Source organism: Oryctolagus cuniculus, chromosome 13, assembly GCF_051225735.1.
Source record: "Oryctolagus cuniculus isolate XC-2025 breed Fujian yellow rabbit chromosome 13, ASM5122573v1, whole genome shotgun sequence".
NCBI lineage: Eukaryota > Metazoa > Chordata > Mammalia > Lagomorpha > Leporidae > Oryctolagus > Oryctolagus cuniculus.
Genome location: NC_142879.1, coordinates 29,882,096 through 29,907,208, shown reverse-complemented (window position 1 = coordinate 29,907,208; position 25,113 = coordinate 29,882,096). Strand labels below are relative to the sequence as shown.

General features: G+C 43.7%; 1 protein-coding gene across 1 annotated transcript in view; it reads left to right on the top strand.

Moving 5' to 3' along the window:
- Window positions 1-25,113, top strand: part of USH2A (usherin) — an 870,853-nt gene that overhangs the window by 811,962 nt on the left and 33,778 nt on the right. Inside the window, exons 64-65 of the mRNA XM_089312189.1 lie at window positions 1,739-3,255; window positions 6,109-6,430. Coding sequence (XP_089168315.1) covers window positions 1,739-3,255; window positions 6,109-6,430 — 1,839 coding nt within the window. The remainder of the gene's footprint in view (window positions 1-1,738; window positions 3,256-6,108; window positions 6,431-25,113) is intronic.

The window sequence follows — 25,113 nt, the reverse complement described above, 5'->3', positions numbered from 1 at the left end:
GCAGGGGCAATAATTATGGACAGGAAGTCTTTAGGAGGGAGGAAGGGAATGGTACAGGGCTTTAATACAGGCAGAGATGCCTCATCTGTAGGGAAAGGAAGAAAGGAAAATAGTGTAAGTCCAGATTCACATGAAAATAGTGGTAATAATATATAATATGAAAACATTCATTTCCACCAGCTTCTGTTTCTCCATGAAATCGGTGGTTATGTCAACATCCCACTGTGAGGGAGGGAAGAGGGTGTTGGCAATTAGTGGGGAAAGGAGAAGATAGAAAATAATCACCTTGGAAAACGAGAGAGCAAACACATGGGAGAATAGAATAGGATTACAAATTGGCAATCGCCTATTTAAAAACTACAGTAAGAAGAAATTTAAAAAGAGACCAGTCAGCCTGTTTGAGTGTGTTTTTTTTTTTTTTTCCTCCAAACCAATTCAGAGCCTGGGTGTAGAGGGAGAGCTGACTTTAATGCTATTTAGATCTGTCAAGTGAATATGAGGGGCAGCAAGGGGTGCCAGGAGTCACAGATGCTTACAAATTGATTATGTGGTATAACCTCCCTTCAGAAAATATACCCCTCACACCTCCCCAGGAACCCCTCTAAGAAAAGCACACCAAACTACAGTAATCTAATATAAATCAATTTCTAGAAGTCTGGGATATTTAATCCTAAATAATATTACAATATATTAACAATCCAGTCTAAGTTAAGCTTCCCGAGGAGCCTCCCACATAGGGAACGTTCTGTGCTAGATGTGTTTCCAAGGGATTCTGCAGTGTGCCTGTCTTCTGAGAGGAGCCACGGCAGGGAGTCATCCACAGGCGTGTGTCCTGTCTCCCGGATGCTGTGAGAGGGAAAAGCGGGGGAAACCAGAGCTCCAAATCATCTTCATCCAAATTAAGTTGTGTCCTGTCTTTCCAAAAAAGCAATGAATAATACAGAGATGGAACTTACTCTACATCTGTATAAGGGATGTTTGGTGGTTGTCCCCAGAGCAAAAAAATACTTCGCAACAAAGCAGCAATCAATTCTTCTATAGGATGCAAGAGAAGTATATTTTCCATCTGTTAGTCCTTGAAGTTTATATATGTGGATATACAAGGATGTTTCAAAATGTTCATGGAAAACTGGAATCAAAAGTTAATGTGTCCTTCCCATAAACTCCTGGGGCTCCCTCCTATATACATGTATGTATATATGTTATCTATACATGTAATGTATATCCACACACATTGTCAGCCTCAGCAACCCGTAACAACAAATGATTCAGCATTAAATTCCATTCCCCAGAAAAGGCCAGAGAAGATAGACAGTGTAGATAGATCCTGTTCACACTAGTCAGGATGAAATCAGAAGCATGAAGGACCCATAAGGTAGCAGGTTTGAATTTAATTCTCTGCTTCAACAAAATCAAAGTAGAGGAAAACTCATGAGTACTATTTAAGTCAAAGAATCAGATTCAAAAGCCCTGAGTTTTTAGATAAATACTTTCATATAGTGTCCAACCATTTTTTTTTTTTTGAAAGGCAAAGAAAAACATTGTTCCTCTTCCTGGGACCCTATGCAAGATGGAAAAGACAGCAGTCTCAAAATTAGTATCAAATACTTCTTCTCAGTTAGGGACATCAAGATAGGGAACAGGGGCAGGGCATGGGGTGAGAGGTTCAAAATGGACTAAAGCCACACCAAGGCATCGTGTGCCATGAACTGTTCCCTCTCTTCTATTCTTCCTCCAGACATACAGCATCTTCAGTGATGGTCTGCTGGAGTACTCGGGCTTGAATCTCCAGTTTCTTTTCCGCCGCCTGGCTCCTTTCACGCTCTACACACTAACCCTGGAGGCGTGCACCAGTGCAGGCTGTGCACACTCAGTGCCCCAGCCTCTGTGGACCCAGCAAGCTGCTCCAGATGCCCAGTTGGCTCCTACGGTGCAGGCTGTGGCATCCACCAGCGTGGTGCTGCGCTGGTCCAAGCCTGTTAACCCAAATGGAAACATAATTCGCTATGAAGTGATTCGCAGATGCTTCAAGGAGAAAGCTTGGGGGAATCAGACAATCCAGGCCGATGAGAAAATTGTTTTCACAGAATATAATACTGAAAGGAGTCCGTTTCTCTATGAGGACACAGGTTTGCAGCCATGGATACAGTGTGAGTACAAGATCTGCACTTGGAATTCAGCAGGGCATACCTGTAGCTCCTGGAGTGCAGTAAGGACGTTGCAAGCACCCCCAGAAGGACTCTCTCCACCTGAGATCTCCTACATATCTGTGAGCCCCCCAAAACTACTGATTTCCTGGACTCCTCCAGAGCACTCGAATGGTATCCTGCAGTCCTACAGGCTTCAAAGGAATGCTGTGCTGCATCCTTTCAGCTTTGATGCCGTGACATTGAATTACACTGATGAAGACCTGCTTCCTTTTTCTACCTACAGTTATGCAGTCCTCGCTTGCACGAGCGGAGGCTGCTGCACCAGCGAACCCAGCAACATCACAACTCTGGAGGCTGCCCCTTCAGGAGTCAGCCCTCCAATTCTTTGGACCATCAGTGCCAGTCAGATAAATGCATCTTGGTCACCACCATCAATTCAGAATGGAAAGGTCACTGAATACTTGCTTAGATGTGATGGGAGGGAGTACCTTGCTGGGCAAGGCCTATCCCTACTGGTTTCCCACCTGCAGCCTTATACTCAATACAATTTCTCTCTTGTAGCCTGCACCAATGGAGGTTGCACAGCAAGTGAGCCAAACTCTGCCAGGACCATGGAGGCCCCACCAGAGGACATGGATCCCCCAACATTGCAAGTCACAGGCTCAGAATCGATAGAAATCACCTGGAAACCTCCAAGAAGCCCCAATGGCCAGATCAGAAGTTACGAACTTAGGCGGGATGGAACCCTTGTATATAGTGGCCTAGAGACTCGCTATCATGATTTTACTCTCACTCCAGGTGTGGAGTATGGCTACACAGTGACTGCCAACAACGGCCAAGGAGGGATCTTGAGTTCGCTTGTCAAAGATCGAACTAGCCCCTCAGCACCCTCTGGGATGGAACGTCCAAAACTGCAGGCAAGGGGACCTCAGGAGATCTTAGTGAATTGGGACCCTCCCATTAGGGCAAATGGTGATATCGTCAACTATACCCTGTTCATCCGGGAGCTGTTTGAAAGAGAAACAAAAACTGTGCACATAAACACAACTCATAATTCTTTTGGTGCACAGTCATTTGTAGTAAAGCAACTGAAGCCATTTCACAGGTAGGTAGCTGTCTGGGTGTTGTTCTGAAAGCAAGTTACTGTCCTTGCTACTGGGTAAACCCTCTATCAGTTCTACTGATGACTGTAAACATAAGATGCATGATATCCCCAACCTCCAGCCACTTACCCATCCATAGTGGCTGCTTGCATAATCTCTACAGAGTATATAAAGAGAATCAAAAATGAATCTTGATGTGAATGGAAGGGGAGAGGGAGTGGGAAAGGGGAGGGTTGTGGGTGGGAGGGACGTTATGGGAGGGAAGCCATTGTAATCCATAAGCTGTACTTTGGAAATTTATATTCATTAAATAAAAGTTTAAAAAAAGGAAAAAAAAAAAAGAATCCTGTAAGCAATGTTTGCAGAGTCAGTGTTTCAGAAACATTGGCTCATTGCAGTATTGGGACAATTAGTGCAGAGCTGGTGTCAGTTCCCTAAATCTGTTTTTTCTTGAAAACCTGCAGCCCTTGGATAGTTCTGAGAAGCCCAGTAGGGTCAATCTGACCCAAGCTGTAAGCAAATGAAGTACTAATTTAAAGTACAAAAAGTATGCCAATCAATGAGAGCTATTATCAGCCAGACTTGATTGGACTGAAACAAAATGTGTCTGAGAGGGAAGAGTCCCTCTTGTCAACCCAGCACTTCTTCCAGGAACAATGAGGCTCCTCGGCCCCCACAGGACTCCCTGAACCCTGCTTTCCTGGTTTCTCACATGGTGCCATGTTGCTAGCTCATGTTTTCTTCAAGGTTCCATCTGGGCTCTGGAACATGTGTGGAAGTGAATTGCTTTCCACACAAAGGAATCTTACCCTCAGCCCTGTTCCCCTAGCTTAAAGAATGGCTTGGCATTTTTCCCCATCACATTTTAAGTAACTTACATCTGCAGAGAGAAGAGTAATAAAAGACGTTTTATGCTTAAAATTTAGTAAAATGAACGGAGCCACTTAAAAAATTAAAGGCTGAAAGAATGTTGATTTCCAAGCAGCACAGGTAAAATCCAGTGATTATTGTTATCTACTGATATGTAGATTTGATCCTTCCTGTAATTATCTCTGATATATAGTGCTGTTTAAATGAAACATTTATGGTCTTATGCATCTACTCATTACTGTTATTTAGGGTCGAATTAAATATTAAACAGTAATTAAAACTTCCTCAGGTATCACCCATAGCTAATCCACGTGCTATGTGAGCTGGCTTTTATCTTACACTAATTCAAGGCATAAAAAGTCCACTCTGGCTGCAGAGCTACATTTTATACTAGTTTCTTCTTGACCTGTTTCAAAAATCATATCAATTTGATCCCCCTTGAAACTCTTATTCAAGAAGATTTCTAGAAAATAAAAATATTTTCTAGAGATGAGAAAGGCACTTTCCCCAGGCTAGGGAGAAAAAAAAAATACCAGTTCAATTCATTTGATAAACTTAGCAGTGATATTAAAGGGTGCACCAAGATCTCTACATTATCAACTCTGATTGAGGCAGTAAGTGACACTGATAATGCAAAACAAGATATCATTTCTATATGCAGTTGGGGCTCATGTTGTTTTTTAGTTTGTTTCTTTTTTTTTCTCCTAGCCTGTTCATGTTTACTAAATATTAAAATATTAACAATTTCTGTGTCTTCCTTTGGGCACCCCTAGCTGATTAGTGGTAAGAAGTAGCCTGGGAATGTCCTAAGTGGCAGAAGTAATCTGACCCAGGATTTAAAACTACTACCATCAATCCAGAAAATGAGCCATCCCTATGCAGAAAAATCAAGACTGACTTTACAGAATGGCTTATGAGTCAGAACTGCCCTGCCAGCTATGGATTAGTTCACCAATAAATTAAGGGTGCCATCGAGGAGGAGGTGGGCAAACAAGGAGAGGGCAAAGAGGAGGGAAAAAAAGGCACAAAAGAAGTCACAAAGGAAGAGACAGTTATGATCAAGAAGCCAAAAAGTGAAACAGAAAACAGTGAGAGGAAAAAAACAACAGTGGTTAGATGAGCAAGGAGGGAAGGTAAAAAACAAGAAAAGGCTGGAACCAAAAGAAATGAAGGAGAAAGGAAGATAAAGGGTGCTTGATGATTGAGGGACAGTTAGGATGTCATAAAATCAGCAGAGACTGAGAACAAAGAAAAAAAGTGGTCATTGGCACCACAGGCACTTAGTCCTAACAAAAGTCCCTTTTGTTGGAAAGGAAAAGTCCCTGATATGTAAATAGACCTTCCCAAGTGGCGGGGACCAGCTATGAGGCAGCACATAATTGATTGGTTGAGTTTAACTGGATGGTGATAAGGTGTCTCCATGATGGATAATCTAGTGAGGAGCTGGGTTAACTTTGGCCCCTAAAGGTCTTTGTGTGGCATAAGAGCACCTGTTTTAAGATGTCAGGTATCAGGTGAAGGGATTTATTACTGCTGACACCTTCACTCCGTGGTGTTTCTCCCTGACCTGGGAACATTCCTATCTGCAGAGGTAAGAGGAGTCCGGGACTGCTCAGAGTGATGCAGATACCCAAGGTGTGCATTCCTCATTGCTGTGTGAAGTAATTCTGCAGAGACCAGAATTCTCATGCTGGAGAGAAGCGTGGGCATTTGTTTATGCTATGCAGTCTTATTTGGGAAAGAATTATGCCCACTCCTTTGAAACAGACAGGAATCTTTTCCTTTTGGTTTAGAAAGCCAGGAGGATTTAAAATGCTTAAAAACTTCCATGGAAATATGATGTTATGATTCTTTAAAAGGGTTAGTTATAGATAAGAATAAATGTAAATATATGTCTTTAAAAAATACGCTTTGTCTTTTTAAAGATTCATCCCATGAAAATCAATTTTGGTGCTGATCTGTAAATTCTGCCTTGTGTCCTGAAGGTATGAGGTACGCATTCAAGCCTGCACTGCCCAGGGCTGTGCATCAAGTGACTGGACATCCACGCAGACCCCTGAGATTGCACCTGTCATGCAGCTGCCTCCACATCTGGAGGTGCAGACGGCTCCAGGAGGCTTCCAGCCCATTATTTCCCTGTGGTGGACAGGACCACTTGAGCCCAATGGGAAAGTGTTGTACTATGAATTGTACAGGAGACAAATAGCCACTCAGCCTGGAAAAGCCAAGCCTGTGCTAACCTATAATGGAAGCACAAGCTCCTTTTTGGATTCTGAACTGTTGCCTTTCACAGAGTATGAGTATCAGGTAAGAAATATCTATTATCAACAATTCAGGCTGAGATTGATCGTATGCACCCAGCAGCACCTGCCTGGAAAAACTGCTTGCAATTTGAAAAGCCACTTAAAGAAATGTGGGGCTTAAGGAGGGTAATAATATCCCTTAGCAATTTTTAAGCAGTAAATGAGGAAGGAAAGACCATGTTCCTTGTTTTTTTAATTGTCTTGAGCGGTATTATACATGCTTGTGTTTCCTCTGTAGATTCCATGTGACATGCTTGCATTACTTATTAATGAAGTGATTTCCACTATGGAGCATCCCTCTGTCAATGTTGCCTTGGTAGGAGTCACTCCTTGTTAAAGATCACTTTGGTATACAGGCATTTGTCATGGCGGTTAACATGCTACTTGGAATGCCTGCATCCATATTAGAGAGCCTGGGTTCAAGTGCCAGCTCCACCCTGGATTCTAGCTTCCTACTAATGCACACCCTGGGAAACAGCAGGTGGTTGGGTCCTGGCTACCCATATGGAGTTCCTGGCTCCTGGTTTTAGCATCAACCAGAAGCCATTGTAGGGGTTTGGGGAGTGAACCTGTAGATGGGACTTTTCTGTCTCTCTGCCTCTCAAGAAAATAACATAAATAATAGTAGTAATAGTAATAATATAATAAGAAAATTAAGGTTTTTTTTTAAAAAAGTCACTTTGAAATAACTTATTAATTATAGCAACACAGAATAAAATAAAGTCTCATAGCAAATACCTCTGGCTTTTGCACTCCAGAAAGCTATGGAGTGTTGAGAAGAGTCTAGAGGAACACAACCTATCTGCCAATCTGTGCTTGAAGAAGAAGTATGTTTTGGATGAGGCTGACCTAAAAATTGGAATTTTGAATATCCTTTCAAAGCCAGTAATTAAGAGTAATATTTGAAATAATATTCTGAAAATACTTTAAAATCCATAGAAGACATCTCTTGGGTTGTTTCCCTTCAAAATCAGTTTGCATTCTTCCTATAAAAGCAATCTCCTCCTTCCCCCATCCCCCACTCTCAGTGGTTCCCTCACCTTTTGCTCAGGTTCAATGAGTGTTTTAGCCCACAAGTCAGGCTGTCTGCCAGCCGAGAGCTTGGCAGGGGGACAGGATGGAGAGGGGGTGTGGATGGGTGACACATGAGCCACATTTAGCCACTAAGTCTCACTTGGACCTAATCTTCAGCAGAGTGACTCAGAATTTTAAAAGGCAGAGGTGAGAAATCTTGACAAACCATCCATCGCTCAAGATCAGGTATTTGGCACCACTTAGGATACCTGTGTCCCATATCTGCGTGTCTAGGTTCTAGTCCCATCTTCATTAGTGATTCCAGATCCTGCTAATGCACACCCTGGGCATCAGCAGGTGATAGCTCAAAGTATTTGGGTCCCTGTCACCCATGTGAGAGACCTGGATTGAGCTCCAGTGTCCTGAATTCATCCAGGTTAAAACCCAGCTCTTGCCAGCGTTTAGGGAGTAAACCAGCAGATGGAACATCTCTCTCTGTGTCTTCCAAATAAATTTTTAAAAATAAATAAATAACTATTTTACTTCAATCTAAAAATTTTTCTCATTCATCTCCAGTTGTCCTTTTGAATCCATGTACTCCCAATAAAACCTCTTCTGCAGCCACGCCGTGGCTCACTAGGCTAATCCTCCTCCTAGTGGCACCGGCACACCAGGTTCTAGTCCCGGTCGGGGTGCCGGATTCTGTCCCGGTTGCCCCTCTTCCAGGCCAGCTCTCTGCTGTGGCCCAGGAGTGCAGTGGAGGATGGCCCAAGTGCTTGGGCCCTGCACCCCATGGGAGACCAGGAGAAGTACCTGGCTCCTGGCTTCGGATCAGCACCGTGCGCTGGCTGCAGCATGCCAGCCACAGCAGCCATTGGAGGGTGAACCAACGGCAAAAAGGAAGACCTTTCTCTCTGTCTCTCTCTCTCACTCTCCACTCTGCCTGTCAAAAAAAAAAAAAAAAAAAAAAAAGCCTCCTCTGTTTAATTCAGGGTTTGCTCCTCTTGCTTGCAGTCAGAGGAAACTTGTTTTTTGATACAAGCATTAAGCACCAGAAACAATGCTGAGAGAAATGTTCTGAAAAGGGAAACTGAGCCTTAAAAAGCTTATCATAACAAGAAACAATAAAATCACAAAGTCACCAGGAGTATAATGGTTAGAAGTAACATTGTAAGCGTGAAAAGAGTATGTTTTAGAGCAGTAATGTATGGGATAAAGTAACCAATAAAGTTAGCGAGGACTGAATATATAAATAGATTCTTGAGGAGCTAGGCTGTGGTGTAGCAGGTTAAGCCATGGCCTGCAGCACCAGCATCTCTTATGGGTACCTGTTAGAGTCCCAACTGCTCCACTTCTGCTCTGGCTTCCTGCTAATGGTCTGGGAAAGTGGTGGAAGGTGGCATAAGTGCTTAGGCCCCTGCACCCACATGGGAGACCCAGAAGAAGCTGCTGGCTTCTGGCTTCCGCCTGGCCCAACTCGAGTCTTTGTGGCCGTTTGGGGAGTGCACCAGCAGATGGAAGGTATGTCTGTATGTCTATCTGTCTGACTCTCTCTCTAACTCTGCCTTTCAAATAAATAAATAAATCTTTTAAATAAATAAATTTTTGAATGGTTCAGAGAAATACACAAATATAAATCCATAATGCCTGTTAGTCATTCCAAATCTAATAATCTCTTTATACTAAAAGATTTTTCTTGGTTTGGCACAACTCATTTGTCAATAAAACCTAATCTAAACAGACTTCTGACTAGCATTTACTTGTTCCACTTAAATATGAATATATGTTTTAAGCATATACGTTATGTTTTATTACAAGATAGTTAACCAGGTCATGCTTGAGATATTGTGAAATAATACAGTATTTACATTTTAATTATAGTTCTAAAATCTAGAAAAAAAATTTTTTAACTTCCTCTCAGGCCCCCCAGAGTTTAGGATGAGGCCTGTGGTTCATGACATGAAGGCATAAAACATCTCTTGATGCACAGTTGGAAACAGAACACTGTTAGAAACAGCCAGGACCTGTATGGCTGTCTCTTCTTCCTTTCTCCTTATCTTTACTGAAGTCTGTCAAGTTACCAAAGACCCATCTGTTCTCACTGATGTGGTCTCCCTTATGAATAAAGCATACCTTTGTGAGAGATCTAGATGGAATCAACATGAAATCTTTGGCCCCAAATTAAACAAAAGGAAAGTACCTTAAGATAATAAAAGTAAGCCAGTGTTGTGGCTTCTTTGGCATGAGGTGTTGTCATTGGGTTAAATATTGGCTTCATGATCTGTGGATTTTTAGAGTAGTAAACTCCAAGCACATGTCTTATCTCCAGTATGATTTCAGCCCAGGGGCAAAGGGCAACCAGGAATCAAGGGAGGCATATTTCAGAGAGGGGCAAATAGAAAATCTCAGGCCGGGTTGTCTCTTTTAGCACTTTACTGTCAGCTATAGAGCATATTCCTCCTTTGTATGTTTCACACCTAAATGAGAATTTTAATTTGATTTTTATAACAAATTGATCACAAATTTGCATTTATCAGCCAATCCCAAGAAAAAACACAAATCTAGCCTATCAGCCCAAAGACCCAGTTTTTATGGAAAATGTTTTTAAAATTTATTTATTTTCTTTTTTAATATGAAAGGCAAGCAGAGATAGAGACAGACAGGTAGAGAGAGAGATCATTCAACCACTGATTAATTCCCCAAGTATCTGCAACAGTAAGGGCTGGGCCAGACTGAAGCCAGGAGACCAGGACTCCATCCAGCTCTGCCACAAGGGTGATCAAGCCCCAATCACTGAGCTATCACGACTGTTTTACATGGTGTGCTTTAGCAGGAAACTGGAATCACCAGGACTCCAAAGCAGGCATTCCAGTGTGGAATGTAGGCGTTCCATGTGGCATCTTTCATTTAAACTTTATTTATTTGAAAGGTAGGTAGAATGACAGAGAAAGAAGGAGATGGAGATAGAGAAATCCTCTATTTGCTGGGTCACGCCATAAATGGTTCCAATAGCCAGGGCTGGGCCAGGCCAAAGACAGGAGCCTGGAACTTCATCGGGGTCTCCCACATGGATAGCAAGAACTCAAGCACTTGAGCTGTCAACAGCTGCTTCCCAGGTTGCACACTAGCATGGAGAGGGATGGGAAGCAGAGACGGGGTTTCATCCCAGGGACTCTAAAATGAGATCTGGGAATCCCAAGTGATAGCATAACCTCTGTGTCACAAAGTTTGCCCTCAGGGGACTGCTGTGCACCATGTCCACCCCAGAAAGTGACACTGAAAAATACAGAGTTGGCCGGCACCGTGGCTCAATTGGCTAATCCTCCGCCTGTGGCGCCGGCACCCCGGGGTTCTAGTCCTGGTTGGGGTGCCGGGTACTAGTCCCGGTTGCCCCTCTTCCAGTCCAGCTCTCTGCTGTGGCCAGGGAGTGCAGTGGAGGATGGCCCAGGTGCTTGGGCCCTGCACCCACATGGGAGACCGGGAGGAAGCACCTGGCTCCTGGCTTCGGATCGGTGCAGCGCTGGCCGTGGCAGCCATTAGGGGAGTGAACAAATGGAAGAAGACCTTTCTCTCTGTCTCTCTCTCTCACTGTCTATAACTCTCTCTCTGTCTGTCTGTCTCTCTTTCTCTCACTGTCTAACTCTGCTTGTCAAAAAAAAAAAAAAAAAGGAAAAAGAAAAGTACAGAATTAATGCCAAAATAAGCAAATTAAAATATTGGGCTTATTTAGCTTTTATAAGTGCTGGATCTGTATGGACCCTGAGAACCATACATATATCATTTAGGATGTTATATATTAAGCTGATTCATTTCTCTGTCTTTTTTGCGATTTATTTATTTGAAAAGCAGAGCAACAGAGAGAGAGAGAGAGAGAGAGAGAGAGAGAGAAAGGGAGATTGAGAATTCTATTCCGTTTGTCACTCCCCAAATGGCTGCAACACCAAGATTGGCCAGGCCACAGCCAGGAGCCTGGCACTCCATCCTGGTCTCCCACATGGCTAGCAGAGGCCCAGACACTTGGGCTACCTTCAGCTGCCTTCCTAGGCACATCAGCAGAAAGCTGGATCAGAATCAGAACAGAACTCAAACTGGTGCTCCCACATGGGAGGCTGGTATCATAAGCAACAGTTTAAATGGCTGTGCCACAATGCCAGACACACAATCTATTCCCCTTTAATAAAAGAGCATCTTCTCTTTGACATGAATGTGCATTGCTCTCATATCCACTTGAGGGTCAATTCATCTCCAAGTCACCTTGGAAAAAGGAAGTTCCTTGTCCTACACACATCTGTTCATTCGGTGTATGACGGTGACTTCACCCTTCTGCAGATCCTGCTTTTGGGGTAATCCACATGTTTGTAGGGAACTCGAATGAAGAACTGGGAGACTTCCCAGAGCTGCCAAAGTTTTCACCAGAAGGGCAGTGGCACTCTGTGGTTGAGTAGGTGGCCATAGCTGATGCACCCTGAGGGTGTCAGAGGTGGCCCAGCACCACTGCCCTGTGCTGCCTGACATCACCATATTCATTTCTGTGTTTCTGTGAAGTCGTTGAAGGCAGCTGCTAACATTTAGTTATGTGAGAAGAACAAGACAGCATTCCCTAGTCTAAATTAATTCATCAGATCAGTTGGCCAGTGATCTGAAGGATCAAACTCTAAAGAATCAGCTTCACTAAATCCAGAAAGGCCTAAGGTATTAATTGCAAAAATTAGAAAGTGTCTTTGTCTGTTTCATGAGGATGGGTTGCTGTGTAGAGCCAAGTAGCGCAGAGTCCCATAAGAAAGCAAACGTGCTCTGAGATTCCAAATACCATTTAGTTTACCAAAAATCTAATGCCCAGGCAACTCTATAGTGCATGTTTCATACAAAAATGAGATGCTTCTATCAAAACAAAACTCTTCCTGTGCCCAGAGCTTTTCCTTAAGCAGAGATTACAGGCATATTCAGTGCAGCAGAATGTTTACAAATCCAATAGGATTTTCCATGCAGACAATACTCCTTTCTGTCTCCAATCCTTTCAAAACGGGGCTCCTAATATGTACCCTAGAAACCTCCAGGTTCTATATGGGGAAGTTCCTAATTATTCAGCCAGCAAATTAAGACAATTGTCTGCCCACAGGCTTGGAGAGGGGCCTGGGTGTGAGTCTACTCCATAAGACATTTCGCCGTTGACCTCCGGGGAGTGAACTGAGGCTAATGAGTAGCTCACAGTAATTGTGCATTCATATTCATACTCTCGCTTAAGGCAATGACTCACCACGGAGTTTGCCAGGGCCTGCCAGCTCCCCCTTTCACTGAATCATGCTGTCAGTGACTTAATTAGTTTTCATGAAACTTCTCTGCTTTGACAGATTTTTGCGAGAAGCACCCACGCACACTCAGGGCCTCTGAAGATTTTGGTGGCTGATGGCTGGGTGACTGAGAAGCTGCAGGTCAGCCCCAGAGGAAACCCCATGACTCACAGCTGCAGGGGGGCCAATCGTGGGGGAGGCCGGTGCTGTGGGAGGCCACACAGGCAGCCATCTGACCACACTGTTCCCGCATGGAGGACAGAAGAAAGGGTGGCGAGAGAGAAGTGGAAGGGGATCCCACTCCATCTGCCAAAGGCAGCTGCTGGGGTCCACAGGAGGGTACCATGAGGATTTCCCCATGCCAATCCCTGTGAAAGCCTTTCCAACTGTAGGTGACAAGGGAGAATGGGCAAGAAGAGACAGCAGCTTCTACTCACTACGCTGAATCCTTGAGCAAATTTATGTCTTTGGGCCTATCTTTATTATCATTGTTATCATGACAGAATACCCCAGGTTGGGTGACTTCAACTTGTTTGTGACAGTTCTGACGGCTGAGAAGTCTAAGATCAAGGCAAGTGCAGAGCAAGTGTATGGTGAGGGTTCACTTGCTGGTGTGTGGACAGCTGTCTTCTCATTGTCCCTTCATAAGACAGATAGAAGGGAAGTGTGGAAGGAACAGAGGGAGGCTACTGTAGTCCCTTTTTCATCTTATCAGGATGCTAAACCCATTCATGAAGTCTCCTCCCCAAAGCTCCCTCACCCCCTGTTGTCGCCACAGGAACCAGGTTCAGCATATAAATCAGGGAATATGAACATTTAGCCCATCACACTCACCTAAAGGAGCTCCCTCCAGTTGTAGATTCTTTAAAAGAAAAAAAAAATTATTATTTTTTATTTGAAAGGTAGAGTTACAGAGAGAAAGGGAGAGAGAAGTCTTCCATCCACTGGTTCACTCCCCAAATGGCCACAATGGCCAGGGCTGGGCCAGGCCAAAGCCAGGAGTCAGGAGCTTCATCCTGGTCTCCCACTTGGGTTCAGGGCCCAAGGACTTGGCCCATGTTCCACTGCTTTTCCAGTCATATTAGTAGGAAGCTGGATCAGAAGTAGAACAGCCGTGACTTGAACCAGTACTTGTATGGGATGCCGACATCACAGATGGCAGCATAACCCATTATGCCACAGTGCCAGCCCCCAGTTGTAGATTCTATGGGCTAAGTAGAGGTAAGCTACAGCATACTATTTTTAGAAATTCTAATCAAACATCTTCTCTTGATGGCCTTTGCAATCTACTAGTTACAAAATCTGACAGAATAAATTCTGACTCCCAACAGCAGGATGTTCTACTAGTATTTAGCTTGAAGTTGTGCTGATGCAAGTGAGTATGTGCAATCAACTTCAGGCAAGAAATAGTAGTACAGTTGCCATCTCCAAAAAGGACATGTGGGAATATCAGCAATGTTGTCTTTTACTGGAACCCAGCTTAGTTTATTCGCCATTAAGTTTATTTTCAAACTATAAATATATACAATATAAATGTAAATAAGTAACAAACCTATTTTTTCATTTACTATATATGAGAATTCCATAAATGTCCTTGAGAAAACTCACACCTTCAATAACGTGTCATGACTATTGTGTTAAAAGTAATAGAAAACCCTCTTCCAGGTCAGCTCTCTGCTGTGGCCAGGGAGTGCAGTGGAGGATGGCCCAGGTGCTTGGGCCCTGCACCCCATGGGAGACCAGGAAAAGCACCTGGCTCCTGGCTCCTGCCATCGGATCAGCGCGGTGCGCCGGCCGCAGCGCGCCAGCCGCGGCGGCCATTGGAGGGTGAACCAACGGCAAAAGGAAGACCTTTCTCTCTGTCTCTCTCTCTCACTGTCCACTCTGCCTGTCAAAAAAAAAAAAAAAAAGTAATAGAAAACCAACTTACACAAAATGAAACAGAATAATAGTAATAATTCCCTCTATTTCTACTCATATGTCTGATATGGAGAATAGAGGAATTCCTTGAAGTCATGGAAAAAGGATGAACACCAGGCCTTTGAATCTTGAGATGCAAATGTCGATGTTGGCATCATTCATTCCCTCCCTCCCTCCCTCTCTCATCTCAGCTTGTCTCTATTTGGCTTCATTCTGCATAGGCTGTTCCTAGGAATCAGAGAAAATCACTACTGGCACTCCTAGATTCAAATTCTCTCTGTGCCTATGTTTCCTTGTCCTTCAAATAAGGATAGGAATAGTTCTGAACTCATAGACTTGCTTTGAAGTTAAATGAGTTCATGAATGTGTGAACTCACCTAGGACAGTCCCTCATGTAGGAAACTGTTCAACAAATGCAATCCTAGTTGTTAGATGTTAGTTACATGGTTATGTAACCCTGCATTTTGCTCTGTTTTCTATTGCTACAACAAAATATCTGAGGCTAGGCAACTTAGCGCTTTTTAAATCCAAGATTGAGCAGCCCCATTAGTTCAGCCTCTTGGGGAGGGCTTTCCTGGCTGTATCACAACAGGGTCAAGAATTAGAAAAGGAAATGGCCCTGTGCAGAAATGGCCAAGCACATATGGGAGTCTCACTTTCTAACAACCCACTGTCAAGGTAACTCACTCATTCTGCACTACGGGCATTGATCTCTTCTGAGGGCGATGCCCCATGACCTTGCTCCAGGCCCCACCTCTTAAAGACTCCACCACCTCAACACTACCATCCTGGGCACCAAGTGTCTGCACACAAACCTTTGTGGGATGCACTCAAAGCATAGCACCACCCCACCTTATAGCGGAAAGAGGACTTCTCTCTTCCAAAATTCGTAAGCCGACCAGGAGCAGGACTCTGGCTGATGCTATTGCACCACACCCCTTCCTCTGAACCCAGAGGATGGAGAAACATGTTTGAGCAGCCCTGGTTCCAGGGCTACCCCATACAGTCAAGGCTCCTGACATCTGTGGGGAATGCTCTGATAGCAAGAGCTGCTACAGTGCAGCACACACCAACCCTACTGACAAATACCCTAAACCTATGAAATACTTACAGCTCCTATGCTTTTTCCCTTTGAATGCTCAAAACTTTCCTGTTTTCCAGGTGAATAAATTGAGTTAGGATCACATAGCTTGGACAAGATCCTTCATTTCTCAAAACCTCACTTTTCTCGTTAAAAGTGGGTGGAGTAGGAGGATGAAGAAGTCTTGAGTATCTGCTGCCTAGATCTATGCCACTGCCTTATCAACCATGGCCCCCCAGTAGTTAAAGAAAAGAGTTACTTTCTTCCAAGAGGGGAAAAATGACAGAATAAGAGAATTTTTCTGTAACAAATCATCCATACAAATATAATGTAATAACCTCTAATCAAAAGCACAATTGCTCCAAACACAAGCCAGCCCTTCAATAAGGCAGTTCAACCCTCCTCATGATTGCAGTCTCTCCTAGGAAAAAATAATTCACCCATATACCCATAACTAAAACCCCTGCCAGCTCTGATGGTTTGATTCTACTCTTCTGTCACTTGCTACTTGCTTCAGGTTGCTTGTCTTCTATTTCTATCCCCATCACCCTGTCCCCTTCCTAAGCAGTTTCTATATCACATTTACAGAAAACTTACTGAGCATGTTTTCTGTTTGGTTTTGGACTTGCATTTAATTAGGTATTAATCTCACTAACGTATTTCTGACCAGCACGAAGGCTTTTGTTTGGTTACTTTCTCCCACAAGAACTAAGCTCCCTCCATCCCCAATTCCCACAGCTCACGGTTTTAAATGATTTATTGATATTGTCTGACTCAGGCAGCGCACTCAGCCAGTGCATTCGAAAACTTTGAGGGCCTCAGTGCCCAGCTTAGACTTAAGGCCCTCAGAACATGCCCAGGAATAGAAAACAGAAGTCTGCCACTAGGCCAGGGGTCAAATCATGTTTTGTGATCAGGTGTTTTATTTCACAGAATGTTGCATCTACCCTTGGAGTCAGCGGCATGCTCTGTTTGTCTGGGTTCTTGCTCTTTCTCTCCTGGAATCCCTGAGGGCGCTTCTCCTAAGTTGCAAATGTTGCCCACCTGCTTGGGGCCTTCCAGACAAGTGATCCACCCGAAGACGATTTGCTTCCCACCCTCACATACGTGGGCCCAGATTGATATTTCATCGAAGCCCATAATGAGCCTCCTAGCTCCATGTTGGATGCTTGTTTGCTAGGAATAAAATGTGAAACACTGGAGAATTTTCTCCCACTGAAAGTAGAAGAGGGTAATTCCAGCTGCCTCCATGGCTCTTCACAAATGGTTCCTGTCAGCTGAGATGACCACAAAAGTCAAGGTGCCAAAGCCATCTGAATCTTAGAGCCCTTGAAAGCATGCAGGCAAGGAAGAGATGGGCTTTACTTATTTTCCTTTATCCTACTGAGAATATAATAGCCTGCCATAACTAAACACCTGTCATGTTCCAAATGTACACCTAGTTAGTAGAACTGAGGCAGAAGGATCTGGAGTTTAGTTGTCAAGACAAAGAAACATGCCCATGAATTACATAGTCCTAAAAATGCAGCTCTGATCATAGATGTTTGAAAGTTGTAAGTGATGGCAAAGCAGGCCCAGGGAGGAAGACAGGGCCTCCTTCTCTTCAGGGACACCATTAGTGCCACACCAGCCTCCGAAACCACTCCCCAACTACTCTGGCCAGATAGAGTTTGTGCAGCACAGGTGGCCTCTCAATACTTAAAAAACTGCATCAAAATCATTCCCCAGAGACATGAAGAGGCACTGTCTCTCTTTGTCTTCAATTCCATAAAAAGAAAAACAATGCCCTTCCAGATCTCCATCCTTATGGTCAAAGACCTCTTTCTGCCACCCACTGTCCTGGGTACCTGTGTGAATGCTTCAACCTGTTCTCCACTGCACCAGTCAGGGACCCTGAGATGTGGCATACTCAAAAGGGAATTGGAAGAGGATTTAAGGAAGAGGCTACTTATGGAGATGTGGGAAGAATCAAGAGAATCACTGAGGGATGCTAATGTACCCAGGGAACAGCAATGGCCGGAAGCTAGCCTCTTTAGAGCCTCATGAGTCCATGGAAGAAGCTGGACCACCCAGAAGGAACACAACGCTGGCCAACAGTGTTTCATAGGGGAAGAAGCATGAGAATTAAGTCCTTGAAATTTCTTCTCCCTTTGTTCAAACCCAACTGGAATGAAGTCAGAGAAAATGTTCCAGGTGGGGTTGTCTGAAAAAGTGAGCCTTTTGGGTATGGAGTATCCCAGAGAAAGGCCTAGAGTGGCTAGGGGAAAAACACGAGGCATCCCCCATGCCTCTGTCAGGAGCTACTTTCCCCAGTAGAATGCTCTCTGGGTTAAGGGATCACCTGACAAGCTTTGGGCTCCCACACTGGGAGTACTGATAATAATTCTGAAGATTTAAGGCAGGTTGCACTTCAGTACTTGAACCAATGGTATATTTCCATTATATTCTAAGTAATTGTCTTGGTCTGCAGGAAGCAATCCAGCCTACAAGTGGAAACAGAATTAACACATCTAAGTAAATCAGGTGCCTTCAATTCAGATCTTTAAGAAGATGGCTGAGATTTCGTCTTGTTATTGATTTATCCATCTGTTGATGGATCTGGTCATTACTAAGACACATATAAACATCTCAACATCTCAGAAACTATGCACTTCTCTCCCTGATGCCTACAGGCATATTTGTAATGGGTACTAGAAATAAAATTCTTTTTTCTGAAATATCGATTGAATTGCTCCAATTGTTTTCTTGTGCTCATGCTTGGGGACTCTTTGAAGAAATCTTGATTAATAATAAGACAAAGAAGACAACCTATCCAGTGAACAAATTGAATGTAGAAACAATATCTCTGAAAAGTCAGGCTTTCCTCTATTCCAACCCTCCATGCTCTGGGGGAAGAAGAGCTTAGAAACAGAGAGAGTTGTGGGTAAACTCAGAGTGTTGCAAAGGTTTTCCAACCTCTTATTGATTCATACTATCTAAGTGGAACCCAGACATGAGTTGCAAAATTACTCTCTGTCAAGTCACTCTCTTGTCCTTTCACTCAAATAATATACTAATAATCACTTATCTATTTAGTGGCTGCTATGTACTAAGAGCCATGTGAAGAGCTTTATATGTGTGCATTAATTTAGTCTGTTAACAACCATTTGAGCTGGGATTACTAATACTGTATAACAGAAGAGAAATTTGAGACATTGTGAAATGAGGTAACAAGCCCGGGGGTATAGAGCTGAGATGTGAAGGACTCACATTTGAACTTGGAGATTCAGGTTCCAAAGACTGTGCTCCTGAGTGTTATTTCCCAGTTGCCTCCAATTGCATGTGTGTGTAGATCGAAGGCTTTGAAAACCATGATGACAGATCCGTAAGTGTATGCATCCCAAACCCCATTCCTCAGTAACTTACACAAACGTTACTGCGTGTAAGTCTCAGAATAGTTGTGAGTTGAGGATTGCCAAACCTGGATGATTCAGCAAGTTACCCAGTCCAAAAGCAGCAGAGTCAGAACTCGGGTCTGCACTTTGACCCCACACCCAGCTCCGGTTGTGCTGAGTAACAGCTTCTCCAAGTCACTTCCATGGCGAGCACAGACCATGGCCCTGGGAAGACAACTGGAGCTGCCATCTTGGTTGTTGACTTTCTGGCTCTGGAACAGCGAGTGACCAAGTCACCCAGCAAGTGGTTCAAACTCACTAAGCCTGTTTTTCATCTGTAAAACTGGGGTGAAAGGATGTATCTCAGGGTTGCTGAGAACTTTTAGTAAGTTCATTTAAAGGCTAGGCCATTGTCACTTGTACATAAAGTTAAATTTAATCCTGTATAGTAATACATAGGAAATATTCAATATATAGCTATCTCTTTAAAATGAAATCAAATGAAGTCATTCCCCTATTGGGAATCCTCCCTTAGTTTCCTGTAAAATGCAGACTCCTCTCTGGGTCCTGGGTCCATGAGGCCTTTCATTGTCTCCTTCTGTCTTTGTCTCATCATTCTTTGACCCTTACTCACCACAGCCAACCAAATCAGTCTCATTCAGAACCTTGCCCCAGGTCCTTTGCACGTGTTCTTCTTTTTGTACAAAATGTTCTTCACCCAGATCTTTATACAGTGACCTCCTGCCAATTGCATCTCCATTTGACTATCACCTCCTGAGAAAACCTCCTGTGCAAGCCTACCATTCTCTATCACCCTGTATACATCACCCTACATAGAAATCATTCCCTTTGTAGGGTATATCATTCATTGTTTTATTAAATGTTTTTAAATATTTATTTTCATTTTATTTGAAATATAGAGAGATAGAGATAAAGATGTGTGTGTGTGTGTGTGTGTGTGTGTGTCTGGAGAGAGAGACAGAAAGAGCGAGAGCAAGAAAGAGTCTTCTGTTTGCTGGTTCACTTACTAAATGCCTGAAACAGATAGGACTGGGCCAGGTTAGAGCCAGGAGACCAGAATTCCATCCAGGTCTTCCACATGGGTGGAAGGGTCTCAGTATTTGAGTTGTGATCTGCTTCCTCCCAGGGTGTGCATTAGCAGGAAGTTGGAAGGGAAATGGAATAGGCAGAACACGAACTGACACTCAGATATGGGACACAGGCATCCCAAGTGGTGACTTCACTGCTGAGCCACATGCCTGCCCCTCTTCATCTGTTCTATTTGTGTTTTACTGTGTCTGTTTCACGACTGCCTCTCCCCACCAGGATGTTAACTCCAGCCTTGTTCACTGCCGTATCCCCAGCTCGCAGGACAGTTGTCTGATGTATAGGAATGACTCAATCAATGTCTGTTGAAATCACGAATAATAGTCTTATCTAGCTACTGATGCTGCATTCCTGGAGGTATTAATCATTGTTGGTGGTTGTGATCTTAGCTCACCTGGCAACTGATTGTGGAGAAAACGTGCACTATCAGTTAGGATGTAGTGAACACCATTTTTTTAACAGGGTGGAAGGTATGTGAGCAGTACCTGCCTTTGTGTAATATGTAACATTTAAAGCATGTACATGGCATCAGGAACGGATGCCGCGAGGTGTGGGATCACTTCCACTGTCACATTTTCTGCCCGACACCAGAGACACAGCCAGTCTTCGCTGGGCAGTACGACAAGCCAAGGGCAATGACGCAAACACTTGCAAGGTACATCCAGCCCTTCCCAGCTTATAAAGGAATATTAGCATATTTCCTACAGGCCTTGCAGAGAAACCAGTGGAGAGTCTGGGGCTTCAAATTCCGTAACTGCTTTGGAAGGCTGGCCTTACCTCTTTCCAAGTTGCATAGATGAAACACGTGTCCCACTGTTACATTTACACGTGTCCATGGTACCTTTAGACATCCTCCACGAGGACTGGATAGGCCACCTTCCATTGTAGGAAGGGCAGATCTAAGCAAGGGAAAAAACAATAGCACGAGAGAAATCCCAGACTTTCATTATTCATGATTACAAGGGCATTATCACCAAAACTTCAGTATATTTAAGCCAGTTGCCCCTTCCTCCTATTTTAGAAAATAGTCCAATTCATGTTGATTGAGTGACTCCAAAGAGCAAGGCGGTAGTGACAGAAGACACCGTTTTCCAGCAAGAGAGATGTCTTGTCATTTCCTTAATAGGTTTGCACCTTGGAATTCCCAAAGTGCCAGTAGAAAAGAAGGCAACGTCCTGCTGTACCATTTTCCCACTGGGTCCCAGAATCCAGTTAAAATCATGATCCATCTTGTTTGAGGCAACGCCTTATAGATGAAGGGAACCTAGAATACAGGGACTTAACATCACCAGCCAAGTGCCACGCAAACCAAGATGGTGCTGAGAAAGTCCACTTGAGGATGAAAGGAAACCAGATAGGTAGGTAGAGGTCAGTGAGACAGAGCCCTTCGGGAAGTTACTCCTTCATGAATGGAGGCCACGGGCTGCTAGTGAGATCCAGTAATCTTGTAATCATGCAATGTCAGGTTTGTTACCTTTTTTCTTTTCTTTTTTTTTTTTTTTAGCTATGGATCTCTCTAACCACAGATCTGGCAAAGCCCATTTTGGCGTATCTCGAGTCAGATCTATTCAAAAACCAACGAGCAGCCACTCTTTAAAAAGGCATTAGTGTGCTCGCCAAGGGAAAAAAAGCACTCCAGCATTGTAGATGAATTGATATGATTTCCTTGATTGTATCTTTTTATTTATGAGGCATAATTTATGAGCACTGGAGAGCAAACTGCAGTGAGTGATGACTAACCACAGCCAAAGTCATAAATCAGGAGCAGTGAAAGAAGCGGTGATTTTGATCGAATCTATTGAATTAGCTGTTGGCCTTGGCCAATACAGGTATTGGAAAGACCTTTTTAATATCTCTTTGTCTCCCTCGTGGGAATAAGATAACAATCTCATTGCATGCCCCTAGGAAACAAATCATTTAATTGTTTGCCTGTTAACATGCAACCTGTTTACTCTACTTATTCATTATTGGCATGAGTGTTCAGGTTGGTATTTTGTTTATTTCTGATGTGGAAAGTCACTAAACACGCAGTCACTTCCTCCAGTTTTTATTACCAGTGATGTTGTCTTCCTTCATGTTACTTGTTGTGAATTGGTACTCAGATTTGTTGAAATTTTTTTGAAAAAGAAAATGACATTATTCCACAGGATGCTTGGTATCGAATCTCACAGAAGTTGCAGAGAGTTCAGAATCTCTCTCTTAATCCTCTGGAAGTTCACAGCTATATAGAATGTAACTCTTATAATAAGATGCCCAGGAACAAAGCAAAATCTCAAGTTGTTCCAAGGGTAAGGACAGTCAGGATCACTTACATTACAAGTCCACAGATTAGAGACTTTCGTAAAAGCCCACTGGCTGAATTTGCTTATTCATGTATTCCATATTTATAGGGAAAAAGATAACAAATACATGAACAAATCAACATCAGCTGGATGCTGGTGGCATAAGAAACATCACTGATTCCTTCGGTTTTGACAAGACTTAAAGCATTTGCTCAGCCAAAAGGATTATAAAATATGTGTATTTTTAAACCATTAAGAGATGTTTTTCTTATAAAAGAAAAAGCACAAAAAGACTCACCTCCCTTGAAATTTACATGAAAATTTCACTTCCAGTAAGACTATCCTAAGGAAGGGTTATTGCAGAAAGATGTGAGACCATTGAAGTGAAACCCACAGTCAGGTGTGGAGACTGTGCTTAAAAAAAATGATGAGCACAATGGTGTCAGTGCCTGAAGGCCCATTACTGTGTGAGAAGTTAGCAGCATGCTAACGCGGCTCACTAGGCTAATCCTCTGCCTAGCGGCGCCGGCACACCGGGTTCTAGTCCCGGTTGCCCCTCTTCCAGGCCAGCTCTCTGCTGTGGCCAGGGAGTGCAGTGGAGGATGGCCCCGGTGCTTGGGCCCTGCACCCCATGAGAGACCAGGAAAAGCACCTGGCTCCTGGCTCCTGCCATCGGATCAGCGCGGCGCAGGCCGCGGCGGCCATTGGAGGGTGAACCAACGGCAAAAGGAAGACCTTTCTCTCTGTCTCTCTCTCTCTCACTGTCCACTCTGCCTGTCAAAAAAAAAAAAAAAAAAAAGTTAGCAGCAGTCACAGTGCCCCTCCTACCATCCTACGCAAAGTAGTAGCCCCTTCGCTTTCTCCTTTACAAATAGCATTCCATGACTCTTTCCTTCTGGGATAAAATTAGAAGGAAAACTGTTAGGCTGAGAGGAACTGGGCGTACTGAAAATCATGTTCATCTGAGCTGCAGGGAAAACGTGAGTCCACCAAGTTCTAGAATTCTCAGAGTTTCAGAAAATGACGCCTGAAGCAGAAACTGGAAGGCATTGGAGGCCCTCCCAAGTCAATGACATGGGGTTCTGTTGGGCAGTGTGATGCATGCAGTGGCAAATTCTATGATTACTGCAACTGGAATATACTCAAAGAGCTTTGCTTATTGTGTTTATCTGAATGACTGAAGGTAATGGCAAAAGTAATACAGAATACAACTCCCCATAGACACATGGGGATAGGAATTGGGAATGTCTGGTGCTTGCATTTCTGTATTTGGTTCTGCAGAGAACAACCCTTTGTGTTTCTCAAACAATATTGGGCACAAGAAGCCCCTGACAAAACAAAGATACTTCAACAAGCTTTGCTTGTGGAAAATGGAACTAAAAATTATTTTGGAAAGATGGAAATTTAAAATTATATGGAATTAAAATTTTTAAATTAAATCCATGCAAAGGAGAAGTCTTCAAAGAGATTATATAAGATGGATATGAATAAATTTCAAAATTTTTTTCACCAAAATAAACATCTTTTTTTTTTTTTTTTTTTTGACAGGCAGAGTGGACAGTGAGAGAGAGAGACAGAGAGAAAGGTCTTCCTTTGCCGTTGGTTCACCCTCCAATGGCCGCCGCGGCCGGCGCGCTGCGGCCGGCGCAGCGCGCTGATCCAATGGCAGGAGCCAGGAGCCAGGTGCTTCTCCTGGTCTCCCATGGGGTGCAGGGCCCAAGCACCTGGGCCATCCTCCACTGCACTCCCTGGCCACAGCAGAGGGCTGGCCTGGAAGAGGGGCAACCGGGACAGAATCCGGCGCCCCGACCGGGACTAGAACCCGGTGTGCCGGCGCCGCTAGGCGGAGGATTAGCCTAGTGAGCCGCGGCGCCGGCCCAAAATAAACATCTTTTTATTAAAACTTTTTAAGGTACCTCATGGGTTGAAAGAGCAATTTCCAAGGTCCCCACACCAGAAATTCTGATGGAGGTTCCCAAAATGACTTTGGTGCTCAAGGCCAATGAATATATTTTGAATAAGATTTCCCTATTGAGTTATTTAAAAGGTAGAGAGAGACAGAGAGGTCTGTCATCTACTGATTCACTCCCTCAAATTCCTGAAACTGCCAGGGCTGTACCAGGCCAAAGCCGGGGCCAATAGCTCAGCCCAGGTCTCCCACATGAGTGGCAGGGACACGAGGACTTGAGCCATCACTTGCTGCTTCCTGGGATGATTATTAGCAGGAAGCTGAAATCAGAAGCAGAGCCAGAACTCAAACCTAGGCACTCTGATGTAGGATGTGAGTGTACCAAGTGGTGTCTTAACCACTGCACCAAGAGCCTACCCTTCCCAGATGTCTAGGAAACAGTTTTCAAGGGAGGACAAATGATTAAATTCATTGGTTTTACAGCAGTATGATTATGGCAGCTTAGTGGCAGATGTTGACACTTCGTGAAACTAAACATTTTTAAGGCAAAATACAGTAATTAGTCTTGAGGGAAGAAGGAATAAATAAAAGAACACTTTTATTTTTTATCAGATAACAAGTGCAAAGATGGTAACAGTCACTAGTGAGGTTAAAAATACATTACAGAAATGTAAAATGGCATATTAATCTACTATTTTGCTAGTCAACT